At 41.2% G+C, this 20,833-nt stretch overlaps 2 protein-coding genes across 2 annotated transcripts in view; both read left to right on the top strand.

The window, feature by feature from the left end:
* The window catches only part of SMARCE1 (SWI/SNF related BAF chromatin remodeling complex subunit E1), a 241,199-nt gene that overhangs the window by 85,893 nt on the left and 134,473 nt on the right, over nucleotides 1-20,833 (top strand). The gene's annotated exons all lie outside the window — the stretch shown is intronic.
* Nucleotides 5,866-9,461, top strand: LOC142094720 (keratin, type I cytoskeletal 12-like). The gene is made up of 8 exons (XM_075177141.1): nucleotides 5,866-6,390; nucleotides 6,661-6,743; nucleotides 6,845-7,001; nucleotides 7,159-7,317; nucleotides 7,400-7,525; nucleotides 8,024-8,241; nucleotides 8,397-8,428; nucleotides 9,158-9,461. The coding sequence occupies exons 1-8, from the start codon at nucleotides 5,932-5,934 to the stop codon at nucleotides 9,253-9,255; spliced, it is 1,332 nt and encodes a 443-aa protein (XP_075033242.1). The 5' UTR covers nucleotides 5,866-5,931; the 3' UTR covers nucleotides 9,256-9,461.

Below are 20,833 nucleotides of genomic sequence, written 5' to 3'. Positions count from 1 at the left end.
AGGATTATTTTTTTTTTTTTTTGAACGGTATAAAGACAACAGTTTTATTAACAAAGAACAACGTTGCTTGCACAAGTAATGTAAGCATTGATGTCTAAATAGACATGTATATGTATTACTCAAACCTTTCACTTTGCTGCTGTTTCCTCAGTATTGCACAAAGTGTTTGTAATCTGCACTTTACGCCAGAGGTACCTAACTATTTTACAATTTTTCGGGATTTGGGGCTGATTCGAAGCTCAGTGATGAACTTGCTTTTTTCTGTGAATTTCAATGGCTCTTTTTAGTGCATTGTCTGGCACCCTGGATTGGTCTTGGTCTAGTAAAGGAACGCATCTCGGGGGGAGTCAGTGCTTGCTGCAATGTATTAGCTGTAGAAGTACCATAGTTTTTCAAGGAACGGGTGGAGTGATCAAATGATCCATAACTGATTTCATGATTCATTCTCAGTTTCACTGTACCGGCCATCTGCTCAGGGTGATGGCGATCTCCTCATCTTCATCTTCAAAAGCTTAGTCTGCAGGGGCCAGTGACACACCCATTTGTTTTCTCAGGTCTCTTAGCTGTTCTTTAAACTGGACATATTTATCATCCTGCCTCAAGGCTTCCTTTGTATTATTCTTCTGAAACGCAGTGTATATCTTGAGTACAAACTCTCTTAAATCCGGGAACTAATACGGTAGGTCACGTTTTAACTTAAGTATGGCCTCCTCAACTGCATCTATATATTGGTTTAAATCTCTGTTCAATGCAGCGTATTCCAATATGACAGATTCCATGCTGCCCATATGTTCCATGTCAAAGTCTGTCTGAATTAGATCTAATGCCACTCCAGTTGTAATATCCATTCCTGTGTCTACATAAGTTTGGCAGTTCTTCAGGTATAAGAGAGAGGTATCCAGAGTGGAGAAGAAGACTAAAGATGCAGCATGAGCAGACATGGTATAATAATGTAGAGTTCATTGACAGCACATTATGCTTAAGGCAGCTAAGCTATTGGTAGAAATTGTTTTAAAAAGATAGGGACCCAAAACCAAAAACACCCAAGGGTGGTTTTGCCAAAACCAAAACACATAGTTAATCCAGATCCAAAATCAAAACCAGAATACAGGGGTCAGTGAACATTTCTACAATACAAACATAGCCAGATGTACTAACTACATAGCCAGATGCAATACATATATACCCAGATGCAATACATACATAGCCAGATGCAATACATACATAGCTACATGTAATACATACTTAGCCAGATGTCAGATGCACTACATACATAGCTAAATGTAATACATACATAGCCAGATTTCAGATGCACTGCATACATAGCCAGATGCCAGATGCACTATATACATAGCCAGATGCCAGATGCACTACATACATAGCCAGATGCACTATATACATAGCCAGATAAACTACATACATAGCCAGATGCACTACATACATAGCCAGTTGCCAGATGCACTACATACATAGCCAGATGCAATACTTACATAGCCAGATGCACTATATACATAGCCAGATGCAATATATACATAGCCAGATGCAATATATACATAGCCAGATGCACTAGATACATAGCCAGATGCAATACATACATAGCCAGATGCACTATATACATAGCCAGATGCACTACATACGTACATAAATGCTTGAGATGAAAACAACATTTAATTTTGTTAACCATCAATATAATACAACCAAACTGATATACCCAATATTCAATTTACTCTCAGTCTTTCAATCCCTCCAATTGCTTTTTAATGACATGCATGTATCTGTCAGGGTATAAAGTCTTTACAAATCACAATACATTTAAAAATACCATAAGGACAAAAATGGGCAGGAGACCAGATATCAAGACAGGGAAGTAGTCTTTCAATGCTTGCATGGTTTTGCTAACACTAAAGAACGTAATTGATCATGTGCTCTTAAGTCCATAAGTAAGAAACGTAAAAAAAAACTTAGGTAAATTGCTTTGTTGTATGCAATATAGCAACCCTAAGTAACGTCTCTTACTCAAACCTGAAAAAATGCTGGAGCGTCACTCAAGATATTAGATAGGCACTGTTGTTACTTACTCCTCACACTGCAAACAGTAGTGTACAGGAATGGTTTGAGAAACAGGACAAAGAGTTCAAGACGTTGATTTGACCTCCAAATTCCCCAGATCTCAATCCAATCGAGCATCTGTGGGGTGTGCTGGAAAAACAAGTCTGAGCCATGGAGTCCCGCAACTTTCGGGACTTAAAGGATCTGCTGCTAACGTCTTGGTGCCAGATACCAGAGGACACCTTCATTGGTCATGTGGAGTCCATACCACTATGGGTCAGGGCTATATTGGTCAGCACCAGGGGGACCTAACAATTTTAGGCAGGTGGTTTTAGTGTTGTGGCTGTTTGTATGTGTATACATAGAGAGATAGCACGGTGGCTAAGTGGTTAGCACTTCTGCCTCACAGCACTAAGGTCATGAGTTCAATTCCCAACCATGGCCTTATCTGTGAGGAGTTTGTATGTTCTCCCTGTGTTTGCGTGGGTTTCCTCAGGGTGCTCTGGTTTCCTCCCACAGTCCAAAAACATACTGGTAGGTTAATTGGCTGCTATAAAAAAAAAAAAAAAAAAAAAATTGACCCTAGTATCTCTGTGTGTATGTTAGGGAGTTTAGACTGTAAGCTCTAATGGGGCAGGGACTGATGTGAATGAGTTCTCTGTACAGCGCTGCAGAATCAGCGGCGCTATATAAATAAATGGTGATGATGATGATAGTGATGATAGATAGCAGGGGCTGGTGGACAGACTTTAGCCCGGAGGGCAAGCACATAGCACTGGCCCATAGGCAGCGGCCGAACCTTAATGGTGGTCTTCGGTACAATATATATCTATCAATATAAAAAGAGGCTGTTATAGTGTTGCTTAACACAGCGATACTTTATTGTTATAAATTATAAATCTTAAATAATGAAAACAAAAAATGCAACAGAAAACAAACCTCACTTTATATTGCATTTTATTTTATATGTTTCTTCTCCCTACAGCACCTTTTTTTTTTACCTACCTAACATACATACCTCGCTGATTATAATGGGGTATAAATCATATTATAGCAATAGATTACATAATGTTCTATTACAGTACTGAACACAGGGGCCGATTCATCAAAATGCAAAAAGCCATTTTGCCTTAAATATCTGATGTTTTTTTCAGCAAAAGGGCTTGTTTTTGCTTTGGACTATATACTAATAGGGTTATTATTTGTTTTAGGCTTAAGCTAAAACAAAAATTATGAGTGGTGGTACTGGTAGGAGGAGCACATTACTAGGTGTCAATCTGACACCCTGGCCCAGGGCTGGAGTAAGGCTCTGGGGAGCCCGGAGTACTTTAGACTCAGGGGACCCATATGATGTAATATGGTCATCATTGTAGACAAATACACAGGCAATACTGTGTGTACTACTACTATTAGGTACACACAGCTCTGTCCTCACGAGCAGTACAGTGTGAAGCGGAACATACCTCCCAACTGTCCTGGAAGGCAGGCCAAATCCTGGCTAAGCGAGACAGTCACCAAAATTCGGGACTGCTCCAACAGATTCAGGACAGTTGGCAGACTTTCCTGCTCTCTCTCCTACCAGTTCTTATCACTTTCACCACCAGTGACTGCTGGTGTCTTTAGCTCAGTTGCTGGATCCTGGAATGTTGGATGCCCTATTTGGAAAAAAAATGGGTACATGAAATTTAGAAAACTCCAACCAGCCTCGCTGTTAAATCAATATAACACCCACGTTTTATAATACAGCCTCCCTACAGCCGGAAATAAAAATAATAGTATTCACATTTAATAAATAGATCTACTTCCTTTCAACTAGCTCTGACATTAAATTAATAACAACCATCTGAGTCATTAAATAGTTCATAATCACATTTAATAAATAGACCTAATTTTCCCCAAACAGCCCACATTCAATTAATAGCTCTCAAACCACCCCATCTTAACTTCATAGGCCCTACTATTAAATTAAATTGCCCCACCACCCATAATTAGCCCCCAACCTGCACTCCACCATTAAATTAATAGCCTACCTCCCACATAATTTTAAGATCCCCCTTCCCTTACACATTATATTAATATACTGGCCCCCTCACACACACACACATTATATTAATATACCGGCCCCCACACACAAACACAATTAACTAGCCCCCTCACACACAATTACACAATAGATACTGGCCCCTCTCACACACAATCACACAATAGATACTGGCCCCCCTCACACACAATCACACAATAGATACTGGCCCCCCACACACACACAATAGATACTGGCCCCCCCCTCACACATAATCACACAATAGATACTGGCCCCCCTCACACACACAATAGATACTGGCCCCCTCACACACACAATAGATACTGGCCCGCCTCACACACACGATAGATGCTGGCCCCCCTCACACACACAATAGATACTGCCCTCCATCACACACATAATAGATACTGGCCCACCTCACACACACAATAGATACTGACCCCCCTCACACACACAATAGATACTGGCCCCCCTCACACACACGCTCACACACACACAATACACTAACATACCACCTCCCAGGCCCTGCAGGCACGTACCTTGTTCCAGCCGCGCCGCTAGCTGGATGTTCCTCTTCACACATGGGACGGCACCTGTCACGTGGTGCGCGTTCCATGTGACACCGCGGCCAATAAAAGAAGGTGGCTGGTCAACCAGCAAGTAATGAAGACTAGGGACCGGCCCAAAATAGATTTTTTTGGTCTGGCCCGTGGGGCATGTGCCCCCCTGCCCCCTGGTCCAGCCCGCCCCTGATAGCTAGATAGGTAGATAGATATATGTACATATATATACAGTATGTATATATATATATATATATATATATATATATATATATATATATATATATATATATACTGTATATTTATGTGTGTGTGTGCGTTAAAAATACTAGCAAGACCCGCATGAGGTTTAATTATGTCAGGTGTGGTTTAAATAGTTGACCTTTTTGACCTTGTATTAAACATAAGAGAATTTACAGAATCGCTACTAATGTGTTAGCACTTATATTTGCAGATCATTTGCATTCTCCGTAAGGTTTCTTATGTTTTAAGTGATGCCACAGTGCTACCTAAACTAGAGTTAATGGATGCATTACATATCACCAATTTACCAGTTTCACCAATGGGTGCAGTATACGTAGTATTATAAGTGGTGATATTATATCAAACTTTTACTGATGTCTATGTTTTTTTATACTGGTGGGCTCCACCAGTTTGCTCTTAAAGGGAATTGTCCTGTGGGAATCTGTTATGGGGCATTTATACAATTTCATGTTTTGCTTTGCTGTTGTCTTAAATTATTGCAAAATAAAAATAAAATAAGGCCTGACCCATGTTTTTTTGTCATTCCTAATACTTTACACAAAGGTTTATGTAGACAAATGCTATTATTCTTTTAAACTTGTGTGCCACAGAGATTACTGAGCTATTGCCCAATAATAGAATAGTGTAAAAGGAGTTTCCCTTGTAAATCACACATGTAAATTTCAGCTGTAAAAATGCATCTGGGATAGGGAGGGAAATTGTTTCAAAACATAAATTACATGTCTAGATTTAAATGGTTAATGGTTAAAGGAAATAAAATACTTATCTATGCTCCACCCACATATCATTTATTGTAACAAGCACCCGAAGGGATTTACCAAATTAGGCCAAGTGGACACATTGTGTATGTTTTAATTAATATTTCATCAAGAAATTAAGAGCCAAAATGGGTTTGGAAGGCTGTATGAAACGGAAACACCCTACTTATTACTGTATATAAAAGCTAATGTGTTTATTTCTGAAGTAAGCTTGCTATCTCTTTTACAGCTAAACCAGCAGGGCTTACTCAGCAAGAATATGTCTTACCAAAAAGGCTCTGCATCTTCCAGAGTGTCTGTTGGAGGTGGTGGCTATGGGACAGCCGCTTGCTCATTTGGTGGAACCTCTGGAGGATCATATGGTGGAGGAGCTTTTGGTGGTAGCCAACATGGAGGTGCCTCTGGTGGTTTTGGTGGGGCAGGAGCTTATGGAGGTAGCCTGGGTGGTGCTGGTGGCTTTGGGGGTGCAGTCTTTGATGGTGGCCTGGGTGGAGGGAGCTTTGGTGGAGATGGCCTTCTGTCTGGAGGTGAAAAGGAAACCATGCAAAATCTCAATGATCGTCTTGCTTCATACCTGGGCAAAGTGCGAGCTTTAGAAGAAGCCAATGCTGATCTTGAACGTAAAATTAAGGATTGGTATGAAAAACACAGCAAAGATAGCAAACCAGACCACGACTACAGTAAATATTACAAAATCATTGAAGACCTTCAGAAACAGGTATTGATTCTATAATTCAATTATTCTAGCTACCTGGTGTTTACTTAGTTTGAAGATAAAGAAAATATATTCATGTGACTTGTGTTTTTTTCACAATTACTAATGCATAAACATATCTGAGCTAGAAAACATTTGTTCCTAACATTACTAAGGTATACATCACTATTACACTTCTTTCCTTTTTTTATATACAATAATGCAACACAGAAGAGATAAAACTATTTGCATCATAACAAATGTTCTGTTTTAAACACTTGTTTATTCTTATAGATTCAAACTGCTAGTGTGGACAATGCAAGGTTCATCCTGCAAATTGACAATGCCCGTCTAGCAGCTGATGATTTCAAACTAAAGTAAGCATCTAATTACCAACCACATTTCCAAGGCAACCTCATCTTCTTTATTTTTTATACATCATACAGTACTTAGTAAGTTGTTATGTATTTCCATGCAGGTATGAGAATGAGCTGTTCCTCCGTCAAACTGTGGAGGCTGATATTAATGGTCTACGCAAATTGTTAGATGACCTCAGCATGGACAAGTGTGCTCTTGAGTCACAGATTGAAAACTTGAAAGAGGAACTTGTGTGTCTGAAGAAGAACCATGAGGAGGTACAAAGATCCTTTCTGTCTTATATCATTTTATATGTATATTATACTTAATGTTATTGAAGTTGCATCCTCAGACTTTTTCTTGGAAATCCCAACCCAGTGTATCCAATACATTACTTTTTCATAAAGATTTAATTCGTTTTTCCATTGTTTTCAGGAAATGAAGAGTTACCAAGGGGCCACAGGACAATTAACTGTGGAGATGAAAGCAGCTCCAGGAAATGACCTCACCAAACTTCTAAATGACATGCGAGCTGACTATGAAGAATTAGCAGAGAAAAATCGCAAAGAAGCCGAAGCTCAGTTTAATAAAGCAGTAAAAAAACACAACTTACTCTAGTCACAGTTATAAGCTGCATTTCTTAAGCATAGTTTAATGTTTGATGGCTTTATTTCAGAGCAATGCCCTCAAGCAGGCAATCTCAAGTGGAGCTGAGCAAGTTCAATCCAGCAAAAGTGAAGTAACTGATTTGAGACGTTCTCTACAATCCCTGGAAATTGAACTACAAGCTGCTCTGGCTATGGTATGGACCCATCACCACTATAAAAAAATAAATATTGCCATTTTATGTATTATTACTAATATCTACTATTCTTCTACTATTCTTACTGTTATCTATCAATTTTTACTACTATTTTAGTATGAATTATATATTACTGTATTACTAAACTTTCTACTCACTTTAGTGTTTTGTGTATTACGTAAGGATTTTTGCATTCTCGACTTTCTAGTATTTTTTAACTTTATTGTGTATTCTTTAAAATTATTATTTTGCTTTATTGTGAATTCAGTATTTAAAAAATAGGCGATTCTAGTATCACTAGTTAATATACGCTGTATTTGCATAATGTAATTATCTATGTATTTAATTGAGCCTGCAGATGACCATTGATTAAACCAAACAATGAAAACTGTAAACCAAAATTCAACTGTTGCATTTTCACAAGTGACAGGACCTATTGCTGGACAGACAGACACATGCTTTGATGCACAGTTAATACACAATTCTCTCCTTATGTAGAAAAAATCACTGGAGAGCACATTGGCCGAGACAGAAGGCAACTACTGTGCACAACTTGGGAAACTCCAAGAAAAGCTCTGCAACTTGGAGCAACAGTTGTGTGAAGTTAGGAATGACATGGAAATGCAATGCTTAGAGTACAATCAGCTTCTGGACATCAAGACCAGACTGGAGAAGGAAATTGAGATCTATCGCCGCTTGCTAGAGGGTGAAAGCAGGTATGAGGATTTTGTAAACGATTTTCTCTCCATATTTATAATGGAAATACTCCTATAACTGTGACTTCACAGATATTGTTCAAAACATGACCATCCTAGCCAATATATAACTCATGTTTAAACCTAACTAACAAGAATATGTCTTCTTTTTTTAGTCCAATAATCCAGACTCCACAAGTTACACCAAGTAAGAACATTATATTAATATTTTATAGATGTGTTTTGTAAAAGGCAAGAAGTATCTTTTGTAGTCACGAAAACAACCACTTGTGTTGCATGACGCATGAAAGTGTTCCATGACAGAATTATCGATTGGCAATATTGAAATAGCACTAGATCTAAAGATCATCGCAGGCAAATTCCCATTTCTACGACATATTATCCTTAAAAGTTAAAGATCAGAATTCCAGAATGCAAAAAGCATAAAAATACCAACAGCCAAATATTGCTATTGCTACTATATACTGCAAAATGATAAGTAGAAAACTCATAATAAAAAGACTAGAAATTTGGAATATATGACAAAGATTAAATAGATTTGTTTGCCTAAATTCTATGAGCATAATCCCTTCTATAGTTTCCAGCTCAGTAGAAATATTTTTTTTGTACCTATGCATTTAATTAGAAACCATCTATTAATATGTTGAGGGCTAAAGCTAGGGTTAAAGAGAATAAATTGCCCTCCATGTTCATTAAATATTTAAGTGAGCACCTGTTATAAAAATATATCTTAATGACTGATTATGGAGCCTAAGAAGCATGTGCATACAGTCTATAGTTGCATTCCATCTCAAGGACCATATCATATTCAGGATCCTCAGAAAGTCAGAATGATATATATTCATTATTCTATACCAGATTTAATATATAATTGTTTTTCATTTCCCTTATTTAAAAGTTTGCTCTCTATTTTCAGAGCCAACTAAGAGCCGAATAATTAAAACCATTGTAGAAGAGGTTGTGAATGGAGTAGTGATGTCACAAGAAATCAAGCAAACCGAGGAGAAGATGTGATCAGCACCAACGAGCCCTCCTGTAACATACCGACAAGCTACTATCTTCGAAACATTGCTGTATGTCCCCAAGACATCCATATTCTAAATGTATTTCTCTCTTCTCTGTCATTATTATTATTAATATATCAAGAGGTGTATTTCTCCTATCTCTGGTGAAGTTCTAAAATAAAGTTATATTCAATAAAACTTTCTTTTGACGCACAATTGACCTATGGTTGTTTATGCACACAATGTACTTAGCCTATAACAAACAAACTGGGAGCAGAACTTGGTCCAGGCAATATAACAGGAAAGGCCACAGCCAAAAGAGCTCACAATCTAATTAGGTAGTTGGAAAAATATTCAAAGTAGTAGGTACAATAAGTGTGATTATGTTTAGCTGTTGCAGCACTGCTAGCACTCTATAACATAGGTTAATGGTCTAGATAACCAGCTTGCAGTATTTCATGTCAAGAGTTAACAAGAGGCAACATGATAGCTGAGCTCTTGGTGTACTACACCTCCCAGCAGTTTTGTCACCTGGGAACTCACCATGCTGCCTTCCACCAAAGATTACTTGCAACTGTGACTTGTAGCTTGTTTATTGGTAAGGACAGACTGCACTACAGGATATTTAAATCTGACAATGAATCATTAACTCTTAATTTTGTGTGATAAAAACTCTCATTAGTAAGTCCCTGCCCTGAGGGACTCAAAGTCTTAGTCGTCCAGAAATATGCCGCATAGACAAGACATGTTGGAGGAAAAGCATTATGTTTTCATTGCTAGAGCTGAATTATATCTCTCCATTCTGGAGTAATTGGTAAATAAAAGGGTTACATCAAAATCTCAACGCAGAAATGACAGTTGTATAATTAATACCTTACATATGTGTATAGAGAAACTACAGTGAGTAAAAAGAATATTTTCTAAGCATCTTGAACTTCCTCCACCCTGTCATTTACAATGATAAGTTCCAGATGCAAGGTTCACGAAAGACTGCTGACGTAAAGGTGCTGTCAATCCTTATGGGCCAGTAACAAAAGCAGAGATGGGTTTAGAAACATTAAAGAAGTACACCCCGGCATTACCAATACAGAACCTCACATTTACAGCATGGGATTTAAATTTGTATCCTCCTAAGTCACTTTCTGTGCTCTTCCCATCACCGTGTGTCTCCCTGGTCCCAAATCCCCGTGCATCTCATCTGAATCACATAAATAATTGTATAATAATTGTGCTCCCCACCCTTCTCTGCACAAACACCTTTTGTTTAGACACGTATACCAAATTGGTGTTCAATTAAAAGTACAAATAACTATGAAAGAACTAAAAAGAGTAAGAAAAAAAACCTGAAATTATAACAGCATTTGGTATTCTAAGAGTAGTCAAAGACATATTTTATATAGATGATATGGTCAAAAATTAGCATAACTGAAATGTCGCAAATGAGTGTATAAGGAGTCACACCAGTTAAGTCAATCTACACTGAATAATATCCGAAAATTAGAGGATTTGTAAAGGATTACAAAACCAGTGTCGGCCCTTTTCCCATCTCATGAGGAAAGATAAATGATGACAGTGATGATCGCAACTGCCATAATTGTTAATAATTATGTATTTAACGTTCCATCTGTGGCGCAGTGCTCTGCTGGATGGATCACCTTGATGATTTTACTGACTTACAATAAAAGACCACCCAATATGATTGTGGGACTACTCTGCCTATAGAGGCCACTCAACAGTACACAAGCTATGTATAGATATCAATTCCCACTCACTGATGTGCTACATGGTCAAGGAGTTGATGTATTGCAGCAGCTTGTATCTAAAATTGTGTCATGTTATAACACCTGAACCCTATCAGATCTGTGCTATAACCGATAGCAATTAGTTGTCACATATCCACTGCTAACAGTCATATGTAATCGGTTTGATGGCAGCTTATATCTCATTGGTTGTTATGGATGACGTTATATGCTTTACTTGTTCTGTGTTATCAGAAGTTGCCTTATATGAAAAAGTACCAACTATGGTCCAATATGTTTCCATAATAGGGCAATCTCATAAGTATCCTCACTACCACACACCGTCTCACTAGCACTTGGTACAAAAAGGAAAACCATTTGTAAAGCTTCACTAATGGGTGACTAGGAAACATTTAAAATATAGGGCCTGATTCATTAAGGATCTTAAATGAAGAGGTATCTTATTTCAGTCTCCTGGACAAAACCATGTTACAATGCAAAGGGTGCAAATTAGTATTCTGTTTTGCACATAAGTTAAATACTGACTGTTTTTTCTTTCCAAGAATCCTGGAACAGGTCATGTAGGTCCCGAACTCAGTGGCCATAGTGTAATTCAAAGGGGGAGAATCCGGTAGACTCCTGTGGTACTTCCTGATAAGCAAACAGCAGGTCTGGCAGGTAGCTTTCCAATGTCTCCCATTCAAATTTACAAATGCCCATAGCATGTGGTTCAGAGTGCCCTTGACCCGCTCGCACAGTCCGTTAGTTTGGGGATGGTAGGGGGGGGTACGGAGTTGCCACACTCTAGGCCACCCATGAACTGCTTCCCTTGATCATTTAGGATATCGCTGGGAGAACCTACTCTGCTAGAAAGTCTAGCAGCTCATCCACTAACTTCTCCACAGTGATGGAGCAGAGAGCTACAACATCAGGTTTCCTTGTGGTGTAATTCCCTACTGTGAGGATATATCTCTTCCCTGATCTCAATTCACTAGAAGGGTTTCCCGACTAAGGACCTGAGGGGAGCATGAACACTGGGGCGCCCAAGTCACAGACACACATCACAGGACTAATAGTAGGCTCGGACATCATCCAACATTTCAGGCCAGAAAAGTTCTGTGTCTGGTACTTCAGTGTTCATTCTCTCCCCTGGTGTCAAAACAATAGGAATTTCGTGAGCAACTGTCATCAGCTGAGTGCGAAAGGTCTGTGGGACCACCCGTTGAACTTGTTCTCGGACTGGTCTATCATGGCTACCCGGTAGAGCAACCCTTTACACCAGGTTACTCTCCCCAGCACCATCTCAGAGAGGCCGCTGTCAGCTTGGCACATTATGCCTTCCAGTGAGAGGTCAGAGAGCTGAGCCACCCTGAATTCTTCCCTGCAGCCCTCTCTAAGTTGGGACATGCTGCTATGTTGGGGTTACTAATTCAGTCAAATTGGGGTCAGTCAAAGTGAGGTCACTGTGGTCAGCTATACACACCGCCGGAGCTGGTATACTGCTAGGAGCAGGAGCATCAATGGGTATGCCCACAAGATTAGGCCAGACACAACATCCTCCATCCTCTGCTCTTCTAGCGGACATAGTCTTTCCAGAGGCAAAGAGCAGCATGCTGTGATTGCTGGTGATGACTGTTGTCTAGCAGCTGTGGTCTTTTTCTCTGGGCTGGCTTGTCCAGGCTGAGATCCTGAAGACCGTAGTCTTGTAGCTTGGCTCTGGGTAATAGCAACATATTACAACTCCTGGCCACCTCCCCAGTCCAGATAGATGCTTGCTATAGGACCCATTACAGACCATCTGCAACAGTAACTTTGGCAGTGTGACCATGCAATACTGCGGTAGGATCAAAAAGATGAGGGTTCATTGCTCTTATTGAGGCCCCTGAGTCTCTAAATCCTTCTTCCTGCAGGGTTCCCAATTGGACTGGCTGCAGGTTCCTCCACATATTTTTGTGGTCTTTTGGTCAAACTAGTGACTCTCTCTGCTGAGTCACTTTCCTCATTGCCACACTCCTCTGGTACTGGCTTGTGTGGGAACAGTCTCTTTGGGCTCACCACCAGCAGTTAAATAAGTCAGCCTGACTCGGATTAGTAGCAAAAGTCTGGGGTGCTGGGGCTGTGGAACACTCCATTCTCAGGTGACCGATTTTCCTGCAGCCATAACACTTTTTCTTCAGCCGGGGCTCCGCTGGTGTCTGATAACTTTTAAGGACAGAGAAGTGCTGGGACTGTTAGAAGCACCTGGTTTTGTGGGTAGTTTCTTGGGGGGCTGATGAACAGAAGAGGGGTGTTTATCAAGTTATAGTCCGCACAGTCCTCTGGGGCCACTCCGTTGCACAGACCTCTAGTGTGAGGACCAAATACTTTACCCACTCCTTTTTGGGCAAATCATGGAGACTACACGTTGCACCAGTTAACCATTCATTCTGGTCTCTGTTCATATCTGTTTCCTTGGTTTTCACTCCCTGCATTCACTTGCTGGTCTGAACTGAGCATGCGCACACCTGGTATTTTCAAAACTTCCTGCATTCACTTTATTGGTTAATTGCCTGTCAGCCCTGTCTATTTAAAGCACCTGCCTCCCTTCTAAGGTGCAGTATCTTCAGGTCTCCTTACCTGTTAGGACTTCTCCTCCTCTGACTTCTGGCTTCTGTTTATTGCTTACACCTCATTATTCGTTGAATTCAGCAACCATGCTGCAGATTGTTGCGCATCGCCTCTGATCCTGCTCAGGGGCTTTCAGCTCCTCAGGACCTCAGCGCTTCACCATCCTGCAGCCTGTTGCTCTCCTGTGTACTTCTGTATCACCTCTGCAGTCGAGATGCTGCTGCCACTCTGCAGATCGTTGCTCATCACCTCTGACCCTGCTCCAGGGCTTCCAGTCCATCAGGACCAAGCGCTTCCCCATCCTGCAGCCTGTTACTCTCCTGTGTTCTTCTATATCACCTCTGCAGTCGAGATGCTGCTGCCACTCTGCAGATCGTTGCTCATCACCTCTGACCCTGCTCCAGGGCTTCCAGTTCATCAGGACCTCAGTGCTTCATCATCCTGCAGCCTTGCTCTTTTGTGCATACCTCACTCACCTTTATCGAGGTCTAGATGCTGCTGCCTCTCTTCAAACCCTTGTGCCTCTCCTCCAATCCTGCTCCAGGGCCATCCTGTTCACCAGAACCTCGGTGCAGCAGCACCCCATATACTGTTGCCCTCTCTTGTTATCTAGAACTACCACTTACCTGTTGGACCCACCTCTGCGCTCTGACATTTATCTTTATCTCCTGACCATCCATCTAGTCTCGCTCATCGCCTCCCTAGAGGACTGTGTCCTGCGGTTAAAGAGCTGCCAAGTCCATATTCCATTGCGGGGATCCCTGGAGAAAAGCTCTCTTCCGTTAGACTCTGCGCCTCTCTGGGATTAGTATCCACCAGAGCAGACTTCAAGGCCCATCCTGACTCTGAATCCGTGACAATAAGATCTGGCCAAAAAAGGGATGGACCCCGATCCTGAACCCTGCGCCAAGGATATGTTACAACACCTTGTTGGTCAAGTTGAACAGCAGGATGCCATTCAACTCTAGCTTATCCAGTGTCTGCAAGTCCTATCTGCTTGCTTGGTTTCCCTACAAGCTGCCCTGCCAGCTTCACAACCTTCTGCTGCTCCTGAACCATCTGCTCCTGCTCCAGCAGCTACATCTACTTTGATACGTTTACCATCGTTCCAAAAGTTTGATGGTGTCCACCATTTCTGTATGAGATTCTTGAATCAATGTTCTATCCAATTCAAGCTCCTCCTGCAGAATTTCCCCATGGATCGCTCCAAATTTGCCTACAATTTCTCAGTCCTCTCCGGCCAGGCTCTAGAATAGGCCTCCCCACTTTGGGAGAGGGATGATCCTATCCTGTTTCTTTAGCCACTTCTAGTTTACTCAGAGTCAGCCAAGGTTCTCATACCCCCACGCAGTACATGATTCAGTTCTGTACTCTTTCCTCAGAATTACGGTGGACCAATGAAGCCCTTGTCGCTGTCTTCTGGAAAGGACTTCCTGATCAAGTAAAAGATGTATTGGCCTCTCAAGAATTGCCTATGACTCTGGATGCTCTTATCTCCATCTGTCATTGGGTGGACATTCGCTGCCGGGAATGGGCCTCCGAGAAAGAGCCCTCTCAGCGCTCCTCCTTGAAACTAGCACCCCATTTTCGGTCTCGAAGTACTCTCGATGAGCCTATGCAATTGGGGTGATCCTGACTTTCTCCTGAAGAAAGACAAAGAAGGATCTCTAATAATGTTTGAATTTACTGTGCCGAACCTGGACACATACTAGCCTCCTGTCCTAAACACAAGGAAAATTCCAAACCCTAACCTGTTCCCAAGAGGTCAGGTTAGGGACATTTAAATTCTCTCCTAAACTTGGTAAGTCTTTGATCTGTGCCATTCCTGTTACCCTTCATGGACCCTTTATACTGCAAAACCTTTCAGCCCTCATAAATTCTGGAGTAGCTGGAAATTTAATTTCTTCATCCTTTGTAGAATCCTTGTCTCTACCCACTTCTTCTTTACCCAGTCCTGTAGTTCTCACGGCCATTGACGGGAGCTGGATCTCCAGCGGTACTATTCTACAATGAACTGAGCCTCTGACCCTCCAAGTAGGAGCCTTGCATTCTGAGAAGATCTAACTTTTTTGTCCTGGCACAAACCACTAGTCCAGTTTTTCTGGGCGTACCCTGGCTCCAGCAGCATTCACCTCAGATCGATTGAAACAATTCTCAAGTACTAGCCTGGGGACCCGCCTGCCATTCTCGTTGTATCTCACAGATGAAACCGCTGCTTGCCTCCTCCACTTGTTCTAAGTCCCCTGAGGTGAAGCTTTTAGATCGCATTAAGGGAGCCTGAATTTTCACTAAACTTGACATTGGAGGTGCTTACAACTTGTTCCGAATCCGCGAGGGAGATGAGAGGTAGACCGTCTTCAACACCATAGACTGACATGATGAATACTTGGCAATGCCCTTTGGTCTCAGTAATGCTCCAGCGGTATTTCAGAGTTTCGTCAATTAAATTTTCAGAGACCTTCTCTACTCCTCAGTGGTGGTTTACTTGGATGCTATTTTAATCTTTTCCCAAGACATGTCCACCCCACCGTCATCATGTGGCTAAAGTGCTTTCCATACTCCAAATTAACCAACTGTACTGCAAGCTTGAAAAATGTGTATTCGATACCACTCAAACATCTTTCCTGGGTTATATTGTCTCGGGAGACGATCTGCAAATGGACCCTGAAAACATTTGAGCAATCATCAATTGGCCTATTCCCTCAGGACTAAAGGCCATTCAATGGTTTCTGGGGTTCGCCAACTACTATAGACAATTTATGAGCGATCAATCTTCCATTGTGGCTCCCATCATTGCTCTGAACCGGAAAGGAGCTGACAACAAGACCTTGTCTCCAAGTGACATATCCGCCTTCTCCACCTTTAAGGAGGCATTTTCTACAGCTCCTGTTCTTAGATAGCTCAACTCCTCTCTGCCATTTTTTGTCGAGGTAGACGACTCATCAGTAGGAGTTGGAGCAGTTCTATCCCAGAAGTTTCCTCAGGGAAACAATTCCATCCGTGCACCTTCTTTTCGCTCAAATTTCTGCCGGCGGAGCAAAACTATTCCATCTTTGACAAAAAACTCCTGACTAATAAATTGGTACTTGTAGGATGAAGATACCTCCTGGAGGGAGCACTTTCCTGGTCGCTATTTTTACTGATCACAAAAACTTTGTTAAATCTTAAGTTGGCCTAGTGCCTGAATCCAAGACAAGCTGGTTGGCACCTCTTTCTCTCTCACTTTAATTTACATGTCACCTTTCGACCCGGATCGAAGAACAAGAAGGCTGATGCACTCTCACTGACATTTTCCAGTGATTCCTAATTGGCAGAGTCCAATAACCATCCCATCCTAGATCCAAAATTCTTGCATGCCACTTCAGTGTTTCCTGCTCCTTAACCACCAGCATGGAAAAACTTTGTTCCCCCTAATCTACGTAAGAGACTTTTGCGTTGGTTCCACTCTTCCCTGATTTTCCGGTCATGATGTTTCCTGCAAACTCATCAAACACATTTCCCAGAATTATTTGTGGCCTACCCTAAGCTCTGATGCCAAACAATTTGTAGCAGCTTGCGAAACTTGTACACAACACAAGACCTCCCGTCAAGCTCCTTGTGGACCTCTGATTTCACTTCCTCTGTCAACCAGGCCATGGTCACATATCTCCATAAATCTCGTTACAGACCTCCCTCCAAGCACACCTCATTAGGGCAATATATTGTGTACCAAGGTAAATTTAGCATTTCCTACTAACACTGGCAATCTGTATCTCTATGCTTTTGTTGATCCCGGTTCAAAATCAGCACATATGATACTGTTATACCGTGGTGTAAAACAAGCGCATCTGTAAGGTTAACCCGTGGTGTAAAACAAGCGCATATGTACTGTTTATGCCTGGTGTAGAACTAGAACATTTGCTACTGATGCAGAGCTGGATGCATCTTGAGATGCCTCTAACCCAGAATACAGAAGGTTTAGTGTTTTTTTTGGTGGGTGCATTTTATGCCTCTGTTTTTACTTAAAATGTGTCCATCTCCACGAGTTCCAAAAACTCTAAACACAGAAAAGGGTTGCTTAAGCCAGGTCAGTACATGTTTCTGCAAACCTCATATTTGCTATAGTATACATGCCAGCTGTCCGGATTTAGGCAGGACTGTCCCAGTTTGAGATCTTTGTCTAGCTGATTAGAAGGTTGGGAGGTATGTCTCATTCACTGCTGCTTTGCATAGGGTGCTGTATGCCCCAGTGACAGGGGAGACAAGTCATTAGAGGATGCGCAGGATACTGGGGAGTCACCCAGCGCTTTGGGAACTGATATGTGTGCACATTGTCCCAATTCCTCAACTTAAAAAAGTTTGAAGGTATGTTATGTAGATATTTGAGAAAATATAGTAAAATAAACATTAACTTGGGTGGGCTACCATAATATTTTTTCTGCTTACAGCTTAAATGCTACATTTAAATGGTAAAGTTTCTCAAACATAAACTTAATCATGTGATAAAATATATAGATTCCTTAATACAAATCTGCTAGTTGTAAACATAAACAGTTCTCATAACTATTATGCAATTAAAATCACACAACCCATTAGTATATAATTTCCACACTTCATCTATCATGATTCACACCTTGCTGGAAGTGCAAATAGCAGACAGGTTTCGTGCAGTCAGTCTATATTCTGATCATAGACACCCCGAGCTTCCCTAGATCAGGAAACTGCTGTCTATGTACACAGTAAATTCACACACATCCATCACAGAACCTGCCAAACCATTACTGTCTCCTATTAATATTCTATAATACTGGGCAGTACCATTTATGTCACAATATTAATTATAATATTGTGCAACTACAGTATAGATACACAACCTACAGCTAATGGGCTTCGTGCAACCTACAAAGTAAAGGCACGTGTAGAGGTGTCTGTAGAAACACCCTCCTAAACAAATCCCTGAAACTGTCCCGCAGATCAGTCTCTTTTGCAGCACACCTGGTGAAGCAATAACAAAGTCATTACAAGCGTGTTACAAAGGAATCCTGTGGAGTTTCTGTTATTAGTGATAGGAACAGCTGCTTTGCTAAGGAAGACTGAGCTCTTACAATAGCATCATTCTCATTGTCTGGCCTGGCACTTCTGGATAGATGGGGAGGGGAAATGTTCTGGGCTGCCACTGTCACTAGGCAACCCAGAATGTCGCCTAGGGTGCCAAGGTTTAGCAGGCACCTAAAACACTGAGTGGTTGAGTTTTCCACAGACAACCCCTGCATACAGCACCAGATGCTGACATGGAGGGGAAACCGCCATAAGCTTTTTAACAAATGTTGCTCCAGCATGTTAGGTTTGGGCTGGGAGTGAGGCACTGGACTATGATGTCCCAGCCTAGTGCAACATTCCCAGAAGATGCTGTCCACACGAGGAAAGAAGCAACATCAAGCTACTTGGGGGCAGCCAAAGCTGGAAGACATCAGAGGGACGGGGGACAACTGCAAGGGGAAAGAAGGGTTGCAGGAGCTCAAGATGCAGAAGCACCAATGTTGTTCCTATCAGCATATATTCTACATAATTTACAAGTTAATATTCTCTTGCAGCCCATTCAAATGGCTAAAATCTCCCATTGTGTCCCTCATACCAAATAAGTAAGTGCATTTAGAATAGAGAAGCCAACGTGGGAGCAAGAAGAGTGCAGTGTGAAAGGCCAACCAGGAAGGCAAATGGAGATGTCAGACTATAGAGCTCCTGCCTTGTTAAGCTTCCCCTATACCAACCAGCTCTCATACTAAAAGGAAGCCTGTCCAGGAGAGGGCACAACACATATACAGCTGTTTGAGTGCATTTCCACTTTCCCAAGTGAAGGTGTGCCAGGAGAATATATTTTTTTCCTAACTGCATACTGCACAAGGTGCTATGTGGGAAATCAAAAACATAACATCATGGGACCTGGTGACAGGTCCTCTTTAAGTCTAAAATTGAAATATGTGGCTGGCATATATATTCAGACTTCACGGGTACAAATGGAAACATTCTGATGATGTAAGCAGAGGACCACAGTTTGCCACAATAATAGTTTTAAATGGTTTCGAGGTAGGTACTTACCAACTTTGCCCATGTAGCATTTCCTTGTGTTTGATGATGAGTCACTGTAAGTGATGAGGCCTGGGCAGTTTTGCTCCACACACAGCAGTGTGAATATTGGCCAAAGGATTTATCTCATCTGAACATAAAACATTTCCCCAAGTCTTAGATGGATGACTTTAATGCAGTCAGGCAAATTACAAATGGCTTTCAGTTGGTTCTTTTCAAGCAATGGTTTCTTCCTTGTCACTTGTCAGCAGCATGCACTTAGGGGGGTTTCCTGTTGACCAAAATTCCAACCTCCCAGACCAGGAATCAGGCTGAGGAATTTTACCGCTGTGTGTCTCTCCCCCAATGACAGCATGTGGGAAGAAAGCAAGACAGATTTAGTGATGGCAGCAAGCTAGAGTGTCACAGGGCAGAAGGTAAGTGTTGGGGGTAGGGGCTTTCAATACAAGTTCACTTGTAATGTATTGCTTGTGGGGGCTTCAGCTATTAGTGTAATGGCAGGGTAAAGGTAGGGAATAATTATGTAATGGTGGATATCAGCTATTCATTTCACAGGGTGGGTATTTATTTAATGGTGGGGACTGTATATTTTAATACAGGACTCATGGTGGGGCCTATTAATTTGAAGTAGGTTGATGGAACTATTAATTTAATGCTGGGATGTTTTGGGGCAATTAATTGAACATGGGGTTGAGTTTGGGGAGAAGGAGGGTCATTTACTAAAAGTGAATACTAATTATTTAAATGTTGGGCTGTTTGGGAGGAAATGGTTTATTTTTCAAACATGGATACTATAAATTTAATATCGGAGCAGGTAGCCCGGAAAAGTCTATTTATTAAATGTGAATACTAATAATTTAATGTTTGGGTATGGTTAGAAATAGAGCTATATTTAATAAATGTAAATGCTATTAATTTTAATGTTGGGGGATATAAATCTATTTAATAAATGTGAATGATTTTAATTTAATGCTGGGGCTGGTTGGGGGGATATAGGTGTATTTATTAAATGTGAATGCTATTAATTTAATTCAGGGCTGTTTAAGGGGAGGGAGGCTTAGTGGGTTGACTCATTGCTAGACTTTCCATATTGTATCTATCCCTTTTTTCAACAGGACCCCAATATTCCAGAATCCAGACAAGCAGTAATTGAGTTTAAGACACGAGCAACAGCAG

The sequence above is a fragment of the Mixophyes fleayi genome, chromosome 6 (assembly GCF_038048845.1).
Source record: "Mixophyes fleayi isolate aMixFle1 chromosome 6, aMixFle1.hap1, whole genome shotgun sequence".
In the NCBI taxonomy this organism is placed as follows: Eukaryota; Metazoa; Chordata; class Amphibia; order Anura; family Limnodynastidae; genus Mixophyes; species Mixophyes fleayi.
Note: the sequence above shows the minus strand (reverse complement) of the source record. Positions and strands in the feature narration are given on the sequence as shown.

Bases quoted from the DNA above. Each gene is read 5' to 3' on its own strand.
- LOC142094720 (XM_075177141.1), top strand. From the start codon at position 5,932: ATGTCTTACCAAAAAGGCTCTGCATCTTCCAGAGTGTCTGTTGGAGGT. The intron at 6,744-6,844 runs GTAAGCATCTAA...ATTTCCATGCAG, and splicing joins GCTGATGATTTCAAACTAAA to GTATGAGAATGAGCTGTTCC. The intron at 7,002-7,158 runs GTACAAAGATCC...CATTGTTTTCAG, and splicing joins TGAAGAAGAACCATGAGGAG to GAAATGAAGAGTTACCAAGG.